We start from the raw sequence: 18,741 nt of genomic DNA, 5'->3' as shown, positions 1-18,741 counted from the left end.
ACTATGTCGGGACTTCCATTCGGCCCATCCGGATCGCCCTGGGAACGTCAGGAGACGCTCCTAGAGGGGGGGGTCCTGTTAGGACTAGGACTGTTTTGGCCTCTAGAGGCCGCTGTTATTTCCTTTTCATGTCGTGTTTATTTTGGCCTCTAGAGGCCGCCACTGTTCCTGTGTTTTGTGTTTGTGTTAATTGCCTAATTATCTTCACCTGTGTCCTTAATTAGTTTGTCTATTTATACCCCTGAGTTCAGTCCTCTTGTCACGGAGTCTTTGTGCTGTTATGTTTATCTCCAGTTTCCTCTGTACCGTGTTCTTTGTTTTGCACTTTGCTTTTCTGGTTTTTTGGCTTTTGTTTTGTACCTTTGGATATTTTTATTTTAGTTATCTTCTGAGCTTTTGGATTTTCTTTTTTTTGTTTTTTCATCGGATTGTAAATATTGTACATAGTATAAATAAACTGTTGTTTGATACTTTTTCTACTTCTGCCTCACGCCTCTGCATTTGAGTTATCCCCCTGGTGGCCTAGTGGGGGTTTGCTGGATTATCACACCAACGAACCAGGTTCGAATCCCAGCAAATCCCTAACAGGTGCACTGAGCATTAACACCACAGATGATGTTGTTCTCACACTCATCGGTGTCTGGAAACAAAAGAGTAGATGTTTGAGAGAAGTTTCAGGATTATTAGCCAAAAATTGGTAAAGACATCCTGGTTTTAGCATAGTTTTATATAATAATAATAATCATCATCTCCATATTCCATGAAGCATTTGCAGAAAAATAAGTGCTAAATTATGAAATAAATGCACTTGGTTGTTGTATAAACTGTTGTGTGGTAAAGGGTAATAGTTCACATGGCTGCTACTGTATCTTAAATAAAATAATCTGTAAAAACATCTTCTGTTTCCTCATGCTCTTTCACAGTTTCAACCCCAATTTTATGCTCATGCCATCAGGGAAGGAAAATCCATCGATGTGATGATAACCTGGTCATTCAGTACATTCAGGTCGTCAGCTGACTTCATTTTATTGTCCTATAACGTTGCTAAGCCTCGACCTGACCAACTGAAGCAACCCCAGATCTTCACACTGCCTCCAGAGGCTTGTACAGTGGACACTATACATGATGGGTACATCGCTTCATGCATTTCCCTTCTTACCCTGATACGCCCATCGCTCTGGTATCGAGAAAGTCTGGACTCATCAGATAACATGACCTTTTTCCATTGCTCCAGAGCCCAATCTTTATGTTCCCTAGCAAACTGGAGCCTTTTCTTTGGATTAGCCTCACGAACAAGTGGTTTTCTTATGGTCACACAGCTCTTTATTCCCAGTTCTGTGAGATTTTGTCACATTGTAAGTGTGGAAATGCTCTTTCACAATAAAACATAGTTGTGAGGTTTACTGTCAGTTTTTTTTTTTACAATTTGATTTCAAGTCTGATCATGGTCAGTAAAGATTTTTTTCCGACCACATTTCTTCTGTGAAGCTGATGGTTCACCACTATCCTTCCAGATGTTAATAATGGGTTACAGCTCTTAACACAATTCCAGTCATTTCAGAAAATCTCCTTAGTTATTTCCTTTACTTGCTACAGGTCAATAATTTGACCTTCTGAAACACAGGAACATCTTTTCCACGACTACGGAATCTGTCTTCCGACATGTCTGTTTAAGAAATGAGAAGCTACTCACTGCATCAGTACGGGTTAAAAGAATTGTTGCCAGCTGAAACACATTAATCACTGCAGTAATTATCCAATCAAAGGCTCTTAAGTATTATTTAAATCCGAATGGTGACTTTTTTTTTGGTCAAGCAATGTATACAAAAGTCTTTCACAAATATTTGCCGAACTGTCACAGTGATTCCTGTCGATTGGTTAGACATGAAAGTGAACTTAATACCTTCATTTCATATCATAAATTTACACCATACACCACTCATCTTGTTTGCTGCTTTTATCCTCCAAGTTCATTCACCCCCTCACCTTTGCATGTAACACTCTGGCTTGCATTAAACTGCTCCTTTCTGTTGCTGGCCACAAACCCAGAATGACACGTGCAGGAATAGGAACCAGGGATGTTACTGCAGTCAGCATTTGAGCCACAGATGGTTTTATTCTCTCTACATTCATTAATGTCTGAGAGAAAAAGGACAGAATCTGAGGTTCAGGTTTATCCTTAGTACACCGTTAATACAGGAAACAAATCAGTGAATATTATAGACACACTGACCTTTGCAGGTTCCACTTTCATCCGCAGTGAAATTAACTTTGCGTGAGTTTATCTGGTACCCCGTTGCACACTGACAGTAGTAGCTGCCATTTGTGTTGGTGCAAATTGCATTCTCACCACATCTTAGAAGTGCATCGTCACACTCATTCTCATCTGTGTTATAGGAAGTAGATCACATATGAAGAATAAATACATTCATTGTTGGATGAAGAAACTGACAAAAAAAATCCCTAGAAATTGCAGAAGCATAAAATGTAATTTATTCCTGTATTATTTCTAATATACAGAATAGAAAGTAAGTTTCAAAGAGTGTATTTAAAAAAAAAAGAATGAGTCAGTTGAGATTCGTCTGATTTCACGTGGGTCTGATAATAAATCAGTGAATCTAATGAAAGTTCGTGGGTGGCTGAGCACATTACTGTTTGCTGGACAAACTCTGTGTGTTAAAATTAAAAGGTAACAAATAACACAGATGACATCAGCTCAGTTTTAAAGAAGTAAAAACTGTTTAGGAAAAAAACGAATGGATGAAATTATGATGAAAAGTGAGCATTTAAAAAATCCTTTGAATATATATTAAAGGTTTGTCCATACCTACACAGTCTTCATGGTCAACCCCAAATCCTGGAGGACATTCTTTTCCAGCAGCATTGTTCAGTACGGCGAACAGAAGACCTGCAGGAAAAGATTTACCTTTAGTTCAGTTTACAACTGGGTATCTGTGTTATTATTATTATTATTATTATTATTATTATTATTATTATTAGTAGTAGTAGTAGTAGTAGTAGTAGTAGTAATACAACCCCAATTCCAAAAAAGTTGGGACAAAGTACAAATTGTAAATAAAAACGGAATGCAATGATGTGGAAGTTTCAAAATTCCATATTTTATTCAGAATAGAACATAGATGACATATCAAATGTTTAAACTGAGAAAATGTATCATTTAAAGAGAAAAATTAGGTGATTTTAAATTTCATGACAACAACACATCTCAAAAAAGTTGGGACAAGGCCATGTTTACCACTGTGAGACATCCCCTTTTCTCTTTACAACAGTCTGTAAACGTCTGGGGACTGAGGAGACAAGTTGCTCAAGTTTAGGGATAGGAATGTTAACCCATTCTTGTCTAATGTAGGATTCTAGTTGCTCAACTGTCTTAGGTCTTTTCTGTCGTATCTTCCGTTTTATGATGTGCCAAATGTTTTCTATGGGTGAAAGATCTGGACTGCAGGCTGGCCAGTTCAGTACCCGGACCCTTCTTCTACGCAGCCATGATGCTGTAATTGATGCAGTATGTGGTTTGGCATTGTCATGTTGGAATATGCAAGGTCTTCCCTGAAAGAGACGTCATCTGGATGGGAGCATATGTTGCTCTAGAACCTGGATATACCTTTCAGCATTGATGGTGTCTTTCCAGATGTGTAAGCTGCCCATGCCACACGCACTAATGCAACCCCATACCATCAGACATGAAGGCTTCTGAACTGAGCGCTGATAACAACTTGGGTCGTCCTTCTCCTCTTTAGTCCGAATGACACGGCATCCCTAATTTCCATAAAGAACTTCAAATTTTGATTTGTCTGACCACAGAACGGTTTTCCACTTTGCCACAATCCATTTTAAATGAGCCTTGGCCCAGAGAAGACGTCTGCGCTTCTGGATCATGTTTAGATACGGCTTCTTCTTTGAACTATAGAGTTTTAGCTGGCAACGGTGGATGGCACGGTGAATTGTGTTCACAGATAATGTTCTCTGCAAATATTCCTGAGCCCATTTTGTGATTTCCAATACAGAAGCATGCCTGTATGTGATGCAGTGCCGTCTAAGGGCCCGAAGATCACGGGCACCCAGTATGGTTTTCCGGCCTTGACCCTTACGCACAGAGATTCTTCCAGATTCTCTGAATCTTTTGATGATATTATGCACTGTAGATGATGATATGTTCAAACTCTTTGCAATTTTACACTGTCGAACTCCTTTCTGATATTGCTCCACTATTTGTCGGCGCAGAATTAGGGGGATTGGTGATCCTCTTCCCATCTTTACTTCTGAGAGCCGCTGCCACTCCAAGATGCTCTTTTTATCCCCAGTCATGTTAATGACCTATTGCCAATTGACCTAATGAGTTGCAATTTGGTCCTCCAGCTGTTCCTTTTTTGTCCCTTTAACTTTTCCAGCCTCTTATTGCCCCTGTCCCAACTTTTTTGAGATGTGTTGCTGTCATGAAATTTCAAATGAGCCAATATTTGGCATGAAATTTCAAAATGTCTCACTTTCAACATTTGATATGTTGTCTATGTTCTATTATGAATACAATATCAGTTTTTGAGATTTGTAAATTATTGCATTCCGTTTTTATTTACAATTTGTACTTTGTCCCAGCTTTTTTGGAATCGGGGTTGTAGTAGTAATAGTAGTAGCAGCCTACTACTACTACTACTACTACTACTACTAATAATAATAATAATAATAAACTTTTTTTAGAGCACTTTTACTACATGCATATCTCAACATATCTGCTTTAAAGTAAAATGAACTATAAATACCAAAACAGAGGAAGTACTTTTAGATAGATAGATAGATAGATAGATAGATAGATAGATAGATAGATAGACTGCATTGTCCTAAGTTTAATGAAGACTGGTACTGAGTTCCACCATTTTGAAACGTAATAACAAAATCTCCAGGTCTCTCCATTTTGTCTGTATTTTCCTGATAATATTTCTCACAGATCTCAGGTCGAGTGTTGAGGTGTATATAGAAGGTTATTCAGTGAGTTGGCATTGGGTAAGAGTGAACAGTACTCTGCTTAGGAAATCTTAAAATTATTCACTAAAACATCCAGTTCTTCTTTAGGTTTTGCAACAAAGCTAAATGCATTAACTAATAGATACATATCAGTAACCACTAACTTGTTTTTACTCATCAAATTTTGTTTGAAATCAATTTTGGGTGTTGATCTGGCAGAACTTTATTCTTACAATTTATTTACAAATGACAAGCTATTCTAGTTGCGTAAAACAGTTATAGATTAAACGAGTGGCCACCGTCTCGCCGAGCACTCTGTGAGTCTGACTGGTACTGATATGTTTAAGTTTGTCATGTAAATTTGTCATTTTTTTCTCAAAACCCAGCCATGATAATCTCATTGACTCACCTTGTGTCAGGCTGAGACTCAAAATGATGCATTAAAAACTTGTACAATGAGCCTTCATCTTATTGAAACAGATCAGAGGTATTTGGATTCCCCTGAAGCCGTGTGTCAGTGCTGTTCTATTGGCAGAGCTTCTGCTGGCTTCTGTGGACATTTTCACGTTGTCCAGTGGAAACAATTTGTGTTAAATGAACAAACAGAGTGATTCCGTTGAATTTTAGGGAAGCCTGTGATACTCATCTGGGTGTACGGTATATCTGGTAGAGTTATTTTACTGCTGACATGTAGCCATGCAGGAGCTTTTTTTTTCTCACTTCTTGCCACATCCAAAACAATAAAACAAAAAAAAAACAAGGTTTAATCATATTGCTTGAAGCAAGGAAACAGAAAAGAGACAGTTTAGGAATATTAAAGGTAGACTGCCTTTCAGATTTTTCAATCTGAAGGTCATAAAAAGAATTTTCCCTACAACCCAATTATTTTTGTTTAGTGGACCAAAAGCTACTGAATTCGAATCACTGAATTCCAATTTTATTAGTTTTTTTTAAAAAAATACAACAATTAATGAATTTAGAGCCATGTGGCCCGAAATTCTCTGCTATTTTTTCCTGTTTCACCATGACCCAATTCAAGATACTATGTCATGCATGACTTGGTGGGCTTTCCCCATTCGCGCAAGGCATTGTGGGATACAAATTTGAAACAGGAGAGAAAAATGGAGGACGTGAGTATGCAAATGAAATGTGAAAGACTGACTACAGTAACGGAAAGCGAGAAGAAAAGACGTTATGTTATATACAAAGGAAAGGAAACACAGGACCAAACTAATAAATATCGGCGCTCAGCGAGCACCTCGGTGTGATCAGCTGTTCGTATAGCGACAGAATGATGTCACTGTCAGTGCACGGTCAAAGGTAAACCTGTAGATGGCAGTACTGTAACACTGTGGATGCCAGCTGCCGTAAAACCCAAAAGAGGAAGAAGAAGGTAAACCTACTGTGTGCATGCACATATGGACTTCCTCTGTCTGCTTGACTGCGTGAAGCGAGCGATTTCATGCACATTATTTACTTTAATCCCCTCAAATTAAATAACTTCCCAGCCACAGAATGGCCTGATATTTTGTGAAATATTACAGAAATAAACGTATATCACAATGTATATCACAATGACCAAATTTCGGAGGGAACTAAATTTCACCGATTTTATGAAATCGAAAGGCCATCTAGCTTTAATACAGACTCTTTTATTATTTCTGAAGCTGTAATATAGAGTCTGTGCACATGAAATCACCTATTCTGCCCTTTCCTGGCACCAGACCTGTTTTTTGAGGCGTTATCTGCTTTAGAGATAAGCAGATCTTTTGTGGATTTTTGTCCTTGCATCGAAGCTGCCTGTGGGATCAGTAAAAACGGCACTTATCCCACACTATTTTCCTCTTATTGTTCCTGGAAGCAGCTGTTGGGTCAGAAACGTACAGGCAGCTCTTCCTGCTGGCCAAGAGAACAGGCAATTGGTCAAATTAGACATGTTCCCTTTTTAGTTTCAAAGAGCAATAATATCTTGTCTTGGTCAGTCGTACTATCCATATTGTCTTCAAAGTAACTCTGGATAGTTTGATGTTTATGTGCAATGGATAGTAGATGACTTTGTGGCTTCTAATACTTTTATACCACAGAGCTGTTGATTCTTGAATATGTGGGTTGCGCTTACGCAGTTTGTTTTCAGGCAGACAGTATGATTTGATAGAGTCCTGGAATAAATGCTCATTCAGCAAGCACTCACCCAAGCTGAGGATCGAACCAGGGATTATTGAGCAATGAAGGTGAGAGGCTACTCACTACACTATCCAACCATAGCACAAGACCACACTCATTTACTGCTTACTCATTTCTTCCTGTCACCGGACATCTCCTCTGCATTATTTATAATATACACTCACCAGCCACTTTATTCGGAACATTCATACATCTACCTGCTGTTTTATGCAGTTCTCTAATCAGCCGATCCCTCGACAGCAGCACGATGCATCAAATCATGCGGATACAAATCACGAGCTTCAGTTAACGTTCACAATGTTCAGACATCTCATCTCATTATCTCTAGCCGCTTTATCCTGTCCTACAGGGTCGCAGGCAAGCTGGAGCCTATCCCAGCTGACTACGGGCGAAAGGCGGGGTACACCCTGGACAAGTCGCCAGGTCATCACAGGGCTGACACATAGACACAGACAACCATTCACACTCACATTCACACCTACGGTCAATTTAGAGTCACCAGTTAACCTAACCTGCATGTCTTTGGACTGTGGGGGAAACCGGAGCACCCGGAGGAAACCCACGCGGACACAGGGAGAACATGCAAACTCCGCACAGAAAGGCCCTCGCCGGCCACGGGGCTCGAACCCGGACCTTCTTGCTGTGAGGCGACAGCGCTAACCACTACACCACCGTGCCGCCCCTGTTCAGACATCAAAATGGAAAAAATTGTGATCTCAATTTTTGTGTGACTTTCTTTCACTGTGGCATGGGTGTTGGTTTGAGCCAGATGGACTGCTGGTTTGAGTATTCCAGAACCTGCTGATCTCCTGGGGTTTGTTTTCACACACAACAGTCTCTAGAGTTTAGATAGACAGAATGGTGTGAAAAACAAAAAACATCGAGTGAGTGAGCGACAGTTCTGTGGGTGGAAAAAACAAATGCCTTGTTGACAAGAGAGGTCAGAGGAAAATGCCCAGATTGGTTCGAGTGTTTTTGCCAGGAAGGATATAGTAACTCATATAATCACTCTTTACAACCGTGGTGAGCAGAAAAGGATCTCAGCATGCAACAGTAGAAAGAACAACACATTGGTTCCACTCCTGCAACCAAGGACAGGAACCTTAGAATCAAGAACAATTTCCTGTTGCTGGTGAGTGTATATAGAGCATGTTAATACTGGACTATGTTAATTAGCCACATGCACTCCACGCAATTCAAACTAGATGAGAAATGAAATATTTAATGTAAACTATACATAATATTTTCTTTTACATCTGAACAACTGCAAGTTCTTATTTTTTTTGTACAGACCTACAAAAATCCATCCATCCATCCATCCATTATCCGTAACCGCTTATCCTGTGCAGGGTCACAGGCAAGCTGGAGCCTACCCCAGATGACTATGGGTGAGAGGCGGGGTACACCCTGAACAAGTCACCAGACCATCGCAGGGCTGACACATTGAGAAAACCAATCATTCACACTTACACTCACACCTACGGTCAATTTAGAGCCACCGATTAGCCTAACCTGCATGTCTTTGGACTGTGGGGGAAACCGGAGCACCCGGACGAAACCCACGCTAACATGTGTGAGGTGACAGCGCTAACCACCACACCACTGTGCTGCCCACCTACAAAAATATTGAAGGTAAATATAAATGCAATTATTCTATCCACATTCACTGTCATATGAGCAATCGCAATTTACTACTAGGATATCAGCTCATATATCATGAGTAAAGAAAAACAAAATGGTGGAGCGTGTTACTGAACCAACCGAGGACAAAATAAAAACTACTCGAAAACAAAACACCTCAAAAATACAAAAAAAAGCAACAAAATATGGAATAAAAGTATTTGATGGTAAGAACGTATCTTTTCTTTATTTTTCAAGAATTATTATTATCACATTTTTCACAAATTGCTCCTGTCATTTCGCCGGTTTGTTTACATTCTAAGCAGAAATTATTTTGTTAGACGTTTTGTATAAAGATTTTATACATCAAATTTGCAAAACATAAAAATTTAAAAATGCTCTGTTTCTCAAAATCCAGTGAATGTGGATAGAATAAAACAGTTATTCCACTCAATCTCATCATACATGGCTTATAGCCAACTCAGTGCTATGTGCCTCGTCGGCTATCAGCTCATGTACGACTTGATTTCGTGGAATAACTCTTCAATGTAGGTAGCAACTGTAGCCATAGCTAGTCGCATAGCCACTTAGTTACCTCTAATGCTCTATGTACCTACTTCTCTACTTCTGTATGTCTGTAATTGTACTGATGACATCATGACCCCAAACAAGTATCTTGGTAGCCAAACAAATAACACCACCACCCATGGACTCGCTCTTACCCACGCGACATTGTTCCTAATCTAGCACAGCATGGTGTCAACCTGGCAACCCTACCACCACCATGCTTTCTCAGCTTTTTTACACTCCAAAGGGGTGGGTCAATTAGCATATGAACAAAACATTTAAACTCCGCAGATTTATTTACAGATAACATTTACATTTAACGTTTGAATTCAACATCTGCATTTACAGTGAACTTTTATGTATAACTTTGTACCTGCTATACCTCAAGTGCCCTTGACTGTTTGGTTATTTGAACCAATTTATGTGTGTGTGTGTGTGTGTGTGTGTGTGTGTGTGTGTGTATATATATATATATATATATATATATATATATATATATATATATATATATATATATATATGAGTGTTTAGTCTATGTCTAGTTCATATCTAGAGTGTTTATACTGTTTATATTGTCTGTTTGAGTGTTTAGTCTGTGTGTAGTTCTTATCTAGTGTTTACACTGTTTATATTGTCTGAGTGTTTAGTCTGTCTTGTTCTTATCTAGTGTTTATACTGTTTATTTATTCTGTTTATATTGTTTGAGTGTTTAGTCTACGTCTAGTTCCTATCTAGAGTGTTTATACTGTTTATATTGTTTGTTTTTTTCAATTATTCTATTTTTATTTATTGCATTGCCTGTTTGCACCGTGGGTCAGAGAGGACTGAAATTTCGAGCATGTATAGCATATGTGACAATAAAGTTGACTTGACTTGACTATAAGTTTACATTTAAGATTTACATATAGACCCATTATGCATTTATATTTACAAATAATGAGAAATTTTCAAGTTGTTTTACATGTAAAAATAACCTGAGGAAACGTAACGCCTTTTTGTCACTGGAAATGACACCTTTATAAAAGTGTCCTCCACACTGACCACACATGTTTACATAGGCCCGGCGCCAGGAACAGTTTACTAAGGGGCAATTAGAAATCGCAAGGGAGCAAATATTTTTCATATAGTGTATAGTAGTGATGGCGGTCTGACAACGTGTTTCAAGCAATTAACTGCGCCAACCACAAAACCACGGCCCCGAAGGTTGCTTTAGTACGGGAAAATCATGTGGCATATTACCAGGGCAGTTGCGCTTTATCAACTCCCGTGTGCCCACCTGTTAACCCTCCCCTCCGATTTTCTCACAGACACGTGTTACAACCGGAAAGATGCCAAACATAAAACAACACACACAAACCTACAGGCAAGTCCTTTACATTTAAAATACATACAAATAGCTCCGCGGCATGAAAACAAAACGTCAATGCAAGTCTAAGATACTTGGCTCGGCGGCCAAAATCATAATTTAAAAAAATCAACAGACCCCGCGGCTGCACCAGTAATAGCCTTCCTGACTCGCACCGAGTCAACGCTAACCACTTAATCCGCGATCCCAGTTTAGGCGTGTAGGGGACTAAACACTCTGAAGTGATGAATTTTCACCCCCGCTGCATGGGGGGGGTGACGTCAACGACACATACGCTATTTGCGCACAAAGTGAACCATATATGAACACATACACCAACATAAACGGAGATAAACTTAGCCTACAAAGAAAGAAAATGGATTCACAATATTGTGATTGAATTCGTTTAATTCGGTGGGGGAAAGACTACTCCCATAAACTTGACTGCATATTACAGGATATTGCAGAGACAGTGCACTTGTAAGTGTCATAACAACCAATCAGATTTGTTCTACCGTGCCAGTTTTAGGAGTGATTTATGTGAAATGTATTTTTGTGCAATGCGCAACCACTTAGTATTTCGTATTTGAAAATGCAAATTATTAATACGTCTATAATACATTATATTTTCATAAGAAAACAATTAAGTGATCTGACCCTTACGAAAATTAACCATGGTTTTACTATGAAAACTAACCATGGTTTTATCATGGTTTATAGTTATTCATGGTTTTCATGGTTTTTTGGGTAACCATGAAAACCATGGTGCATTTTACCTCAATGTTCACTTAAATTTTTAGGTTCTAAGTAAATGTTAATGGATCTGGGCTGTTAATCAAGATCCTTCTCTACAGCATTGACTGTTGGACGAAAGCATGGTAATACTACAGTTAGTGCATCCTTTTAAAAACCATACTATCCCTTTTTAAACTAATTTCATAGTTACTATGACCTATTACACATACAACTATGATGCTACCACAGCTACTGCAGTGCTATGGATGAACCATAGTAATACTATGGTTGGTTCATAGTACTTAGAATAACCATGAGATACCATGGTAGAATCATGGTTACTACATAAAAACCATGATAAAACCATAGTAAACCATGGTAGATTTTGAGTCTCCGTTGAGGGGGCCGGGCTGTAACCACGAGGGGGCGACGCCCCCATTCGCCCCCCCACGGCGCCGGGTCTGTTGGAACAGTGCTCTGTTTGGTTTTAACACCTACTGAAGTGTAAAGAAATGTTTAGCTGCTTCTTTTTTTTTCATGAGATCACAATTGCCCATGGGCCTCTTACAAGAAAATGGACATGCCTCAGTTATTTGTGTCACTAGTATTGGTTTTTGCTTCATCCATGGTTTTTGCCTTGATGAAATTTGATAGTACGATGTTCTAAAAATTCTCATATGTCCCTTTTTATCCGTGCAGTATTGCTGGGTTTCAGTCACATGACTTTTCTTAGTGGTTTTACCGGAAGTGAAATAGCTGGTGGTCTAAATGTAGTGCAAGCAACGAGCGATAACTTATCAGAGTACGCTCGTAATCTAGAAGCCACTGCTCACTTTAGATCTATTCAGAAGATTGCTATGTGCAATGGAATCGACCCCGACAGTCTGGGAAAGAAGGATTTGTCATACTAGACAAAGCAATATGTGACATTTACCAAGGGCAAGAACTGAGCTGGCCAAGAAATCCTTTTATTATCACGAATGTATTGTTTTTAATAGATTAAGTTTATAGTTTGCAGTTTATAGTTCATATTTTGTATTTTATGTGTAGGTTTTTTTTGCATTTGTAATTAATTTGAATATACTGCATTTGTACATATTGTGATTTGATGTTGATTATCACTAGTTTCTTTTTTAGTTTTTATTTATTTGTGTTGTATGTGTGAAGCAGGGCTCCTTTTGATAGCAGAGGCGTCGAGCCATTGTTTGGACTACCCTGTTGTTTTATTTAAATAAAGGGATCTAACTAACACTTGGTGATGTGCTGTTATCTCATCTCATTCATCTCATTATCTCTAGCCACTTTATCCTGTTCTACAGGGTCGCAGGCAAGCTGGAGCCTATCCCAGCTGACTACGGGCGAAAGGCGGGGTACACCCTGGACAAGTCGCCAGGTCATCACAGGGCTGACACATAGACACAGACAACCATTCACACTCACATTCACACCTACAGTCAATTTAGAGTCACCACGGGGCTTGAATAAAGGACCTTCTTGCTGTGAGGCGACAGCGCTAACCACTACATCACCGTGCCACCGATGTGCTGTTATATAAAATTAATCAATAATATCATGGTGTGATGAAGAGGGTTACAGTTCCCATCAAGAGCTGGATTATTTTCCAGTAACAGCACATCTTGAAATGCTTTCATCTCATATCACAGCAATTAGCCAGTGATTAAATTTTTTTTCTGAAAGAACACACCATACTTTAAAAAAAAAAAATCTATTTATCATTATATTTAATGTTGTGGGACGTCCATGAAACAAGTACAGCAGCGATAAAGAAATATAAACTCACCAGTTTGCACTATAACCGGAATAAAACACTACTGTTTATTTATGTTGTAGGAAAATTATCAGTGTCGGTGTGGTAACAGTTACTCGGCTTTGTCATACCCTGCCATTGGTGATAGTTTTTTTCCTATAACAAAACAATACGGAGGGTTTTTTTAATTATTCATTGGTGTTCTTATTAAACCTTTCTACATCTCCAGTCATATTTACGATAAGGTTAGGATAGTCAGTGGAGTAAAACTGTGCTATCTGTATTTCATAGTCATTTTTATTTTAAAGGGTAAAGAAATGCTGTAGACCAAAAACAGATTAAAATAATAAAATGAAATGTTTCAACGCTTAAAAAAAATACTATAAAAAGCAGCAAGCCATAATAAATGAAACAAAGACAATATTTGGTGTGAGACGATCCTTTAGTTAAAAAAAAAAAAAACAATAGTAGTCTCAGTGATTGCAATGAGTGCAGTTTTATAAGGAAATGAGCCATAGGTTTTACTGCACATTTTGCAGAACCAGCCACAGTTCTTCTGGACACTTTGATTGTCACACTCACGTCTTCATTTTACACCATAACTCAGTAGCCCCTTCATTCATGGGCGGCGTAGTGGTTAGCATGGTTGGCTCACAGCAAGAAAGTTCTGAATTTGAATCCAGCGGCCGTCGAGGGCCTTTCTGTGTGGAGTTTGCATGTTCTCTATATGTCCGCATGGGTTTCCTCCGGGTGCTCCGGTTTCCCCCACAGTCCAAAGACATGCGGTTAGGTTAATATGGGACAGCCTTGGGCTGAGGTGCCCTTGAGCGAGGCACCAAACTCCCAACTGCTCCCCGGGCACTGTTAGCATGGCTGCCCACTGCTCTGGGTATGTGTGTGTGCTCATTGCTCATGTGTGTGTTCACTGCTTCAAATGGGTTAAATGCAGAGAGGAAGTTTCACAAGTGTGTGATGAATAAAGTTGTGCTTTCTTTCTTTATTAGGTTTTCTTTTTTTTAGTCTGACAAGTGCTCTCATTTGGAACATGCTGCTCAGGCCAGCCTTCAAAAGTTCTTTGTTGGCGGTAACCTGGCCGGGTATTAAAAAAAAAAAAAAAAGGTAGAAAAAAAACCCTGTTAGGCCTGCTGAATGGCCCTTATTGTACACCGTACCTGTATTGACTGTTGTTAAAACCAATACATGTAGTGGCTAGCGATTGGTCTGTTTGACACGGTGAAAAGAAAACCGCCGACTGCAAGTTGTTTTTAATATCTATAGGAGTGAATAATGACACTAAAATATGCAATAAAATGGTGCGCGTTGATTGTTCTAAAACTTTCAAAAGTGTGTTCATTGAAAATGTAGACAAATATTAAATATCGGATATTTGTATAGATGAGGATGCTGACCTAAGTCACGTACATGTTTTCGTTCTTACACATGGTACAAGGGGGACCGCGATACCTACTGCCGGTGCTGATGAACTTGAGATTGACTTGATTTCTTAAGTTTCACATTCAACTCTGTAGTTTAGATGCAATAATTGCTTTAGTATTACTTTTTGCAGATATTACAAAGTCATGTTGTATGTCATAAGTTTGAGACATTTGATACTTTAAAGTTATATATTTCTGTGTCAGACGTTGATTTTTTCTGGCCCTATGTAGTGTTACCGTAGAAAGATTATGAACCCCTTCAATGCCCTTGGACAAGTCACGTACGTCATGAAATCTTTTACCGCTGTGCCTTATGACGTACGCTACTCATCATAAACACCTCCTTTTATGTACTTTACATGGCACCTTACTTTTACTTCACAGTGGCACATATGAATTACAGTCAATGCCTAAAACATTCTTCTGTCATAAGTCACAGCGGTAAAAGGTTTCATGACGTACGTGACTCATCCAAGGGCATTGAAGGGGTTAAAGTTGTTCAGTTCTTGACATTATATTAAATGGATGGTTTGATTTAGATATCGAACTTTGTGTTGTGTCACACGTCAGTGATGTTTTGATACTTAACATAAAGTTATGAACTTGTTCTATGTCAGATATTAAATTTTTCTAAAGCATTATCAGATTATTTGCATGTCAAATAAAATTATTTGCTGTAAAATGAATTACACTGTTGGGCTTGTAATGTGTGGGGTTTTATATGGCCTGTCTGAACAAACTTTCTCCGCAAATACCTGGTGACCTTGAAGGAGCAAAAAAATTCTTTGTTGCATACCATGTTACCACGAACAAAGGATTTATTAAAGCTGGCCTCAGATTTTAAAAAAAATCTGTAACATTTAATTTTGTGCTGGAAAAAAAAAGAACGTTTGGAACTCTAAAATGTTTTGACTCGATAAAGAAAGGAAAGAAAAGAAAGAAAGCACAACTTTATTCATCACACAACATCATAAAATAGAAATCTATCACAAAGTTTGTATGAAAAAAAAATATATACGGTGCCTAAGACTTTTTTGCACAGTACTGTATATCAGTGATTCCCAACCACTGTGCCGCGGCATATTAGTGTGCCGTGGGAGATCATCAGGTACCGTGGGAAATTATCCAATTTCACTTAATTGTTCCGAAAATTATTATTTATTTACTGCAAATAATTTGTCTTCATTCGTCTATGCCAGCGACGTATAGTGACAGGCAGAACAATTAAATACTCTTCCACTAGATGTCAGGTAGCTAATTAACCTGTGTATCTACCTGTTACCATTCAAACAATAGAATTAGTAATGCTTCGGGTGTGACAGCGATGGATAAATATTTGAAAAGAAAAGGTACACAATCCAAAATGGGTCCTGGAGAAAATTCTGACCCAGATGAAGGCTTTAATATGAGTAGAGGTCAGAAGAAAGCAAAAAAAGTGATTTTCCACAACCTATCTATGCGAGCTGGGCTTTTCAAGCATGACTGCTATAAAAACTAAAAAAGCAGAGTGACTCAGAGCTGTTGAGGAAGATCTTCGTGTGTGTCTTTCTTCAATTCCTGCAAGTATATCAGCTTTGTGTTTAACTAAACAGGCCCAGGTTTCACACTGAGTAAGTAAATTGTGAGTAAATTGAGACTAGATGATCATTATATTTCATTATATATACTTTTTGTGACATTTTTGTTTGGTGGTGTGCCGTGGGATTTTTCGAATGCAAAATATGTGCCGTGGCTCAAGAAAGGTTGGGAAACACTGCTGTATATGACCTTTCAGCTGACCAAGCTGCCTTCTCTAACTTTCCCCCCAAACATAACAGCTCTTCCTGAGTCGACGCCCCACCCCTGCAGTCCTGTAGCGCACAGGGTGATAAATGCACCTTTGATTTCCTGTGGATCTGTTTCCTCCTCTAACTACACACCAGCCTTCCGACAATCTCCACCAGGCACTCCTTGCCTCACAGCGTTTTTTTTCCCTCTCTATCATTTCTTCACAGCTGCTTTACTGGATTTATTTGGTTTGTCATTGTCCCTTGATATCATAACCTTCTGTGTGTGGGTGTGTAGGTGAGAGAGAAACATTGCAAATGAGAGATAAATGACTAAAAGTCAGCTAAAGGTCAGATTGTGGAGCAGACTGCCCCCCCCCCCAAAAAAAAAAAAAAATTCTTGCCTATACGTTGAACCTACATCAGATTTTCCTCTGATGTTCACTCCTGCGTAATTTCCCTGTCTGTGGGTTTGAAGGCGCTTGTAAAGGCACAGATGTTGCCAATAAAATGTCTCTTTAAAAAGCAAAAAGGCTCCCAATACACATCTGCTCACGTAGTTTTGGGTTCATGCTTTCTGTGGCACAAAAACAACCCACATTCTTGTCAAAAGGTTCTTTTTAAATCACACTTTTCCATATTATACCTGTTGTATTCTCAATTCTGATTGGTCAGAAGCTGTTGAACAACTTTCTATAACTGCAGCGCTGCCAATATTGCCTTCACACTTTCACACCACAAGTTTATACTGATGTACTCGTTCTAATACATTACCATTTCCATGGTACACTGTCGTTTCTGTCACACCATCACACTATCACTACGGCACATTATAATTTCTAACTTCCACAGGGCCTTGTATGGCAAATGCTCTGCATAATCTCAATCTAAAATTTTTAAAGGCATTTTTATAATCGTATTATTTATCATTTATCAAAGATATATCATCATTCATGTGCCGAAACTTTCTGTAGATGTTTATTTAATATTTAGGGAAGGAGTCTCTCGTGTACGTCATTGGAAAAGTCTTCAAGATGTTTTTTTTTGTCTTATTAACTCCAAGAGAAACAACAAAAAAGAAAAAGAAAAAGCAAGACTGGTGAAGGAACAACTGTTTACACCTAAATATCAGCCAAGTGTGAAACCTGTGTTTCACAAAACTACATAGTAAATAACATCAAGAAAAAAAGAAGTTGTAGTTGACAAAATTGCTGTAGCATAAGAGGAAGGAAACATTTCAGAACATGTTGTTATTGGAAAATAATCAGCTCCAAGGAGGTAACTGTAACTCCACATCATCACACCACTGCCACTGATTGTTTTCCTATAACTGCATGGCATGAAGTGTTTTATTCATGACATACTGTCCACTGCATGTATATTCGCTTCAGTCTCAGTAAAGTTCATCCACCATAACAGGGACATTCACAATGCAACACAAGAAGGTGTTGCAACGACAGAACAGGAAAGAAGAGAGGTTACAACACGACAACTGTAATCACACTATTACTATGGAAACACAAAACTGACTCACCCAGAAAGAGCAGATACAGATGCTTCATGGTGAGGAGAAAGAAAACAGATCCAGAGTGAACACACTGACTACTGATTAAATCAAACCCTGCTCTCAGCCATTAAATTCAAGGATAACACAATCACTCTCTGTGTCTTTCTGTTTCTACACCACTGCCCTGCTAACACACACGAAAGAAACTAAAAGCACAATGTTCTTCAGCTCTCCCTGAATCTCTGTAAACTCAAAGTCAACTCTGAAATGAAAAGAGGAGGGTTTCATTGAATAAGCAGTGAAAGTCATCTGAGTCCTGCCCCTCTGGAGGTGGGGGGCAATTCTGAGAGGGAGTCTCCACAGCTATAAAACTCAAAGAGCTGAAAATACATACAAAATGCCTCCGTACCACTAACTCGCTATACTGTAACTAGAGTGTTGATCTTTCTCATTTCTGTTTCAGTGTTTTTCTCAACAATGGATGAAATATATATAAATCCATAATCAACAATCAAATAAATACATTTTAGTTTTGTAGGTTCTGGAGGATTTAATATTTATAATCCATTTTTTTTTAAATGAAAACAGTTTTATTTTTGCTTTTTGAGCATTTCCAGTCCTTCCTGTAAGCTTTCTACAAACTCACAGCTTTATACTAAGCTTTAAAAAAAGAAAGAAAGAAAGAAAGAAAGAAAGAAAGAAAGAAAGAAAGAAAGAAAGAAAGAAGCACAGAAAAATCTACTAGATCTATTCAGCCTTTGGGCAGTTCTCATCAAACATTAATTGTAACATTTTCTTCTTTTAACACAGGAGACAATTAAAAACAATTA

General features: G+C 38.5%; 1 protein-coding gene across 3 annotated transcripts in view; it reads right to left on the bottom strand.

Moving 5' to 3' along the window:
• The window catches only part of LOC132900432 (adhesion G protein-coupled receptor E1), a 76,578-nt gene extending 58,423 nt beyond the window's left edge, over positions 1-18,155 (bottom strand). For all 3 annotated transcript variants that reach the window (XM_060942522.1, XM_060942523.1, XM_060942524.1), the window contains exons 1-4: positions 17,939-18,155; positions 2,828-2,908; positions 2,234-2,386; positions 1,987-2,139 (exon numbers count right to left, since the gene is read on the bottom strand). In XM_060942522.1, the coding sequence (XP_060798505.1) occupies positions 1,987-2,139; positions 2,234-2,386; positions 2,828-2,908; positions 17,939-17,966 (415 nt within the window). In that variant the 5' untranslated portion in view covers positions 17,967-18,155. The remainder of the gene's footprint in view (positions 1-1,986; positions 2,140-2,233; positions 2,387-2,827; positions 2,909-17,938) is intronic.
• Positions 18,156-18,741: the final 586 nt, after the last annotated feature.

The sequence above is a fragment of the Neoarius graeffei genome, chromosome 16, assembly GCF_027579695.1.
Source record: "Neoarius graeffei isolate fNeoGra1 chromosome 16, fNeoGra1.pri, whole genome shotgun sequence".
NCBI classification, from domain to species: Eukaryota; Metazoa; Chordata; class Actinopteri; order Siluriformes; family Ariidae; genus Neoarius; species Neoarius graeffei.
Note: the sequence above shows the minus strand (reverse complement) of the source record. Positions and strands in the feature narration are given on the sequence as shown.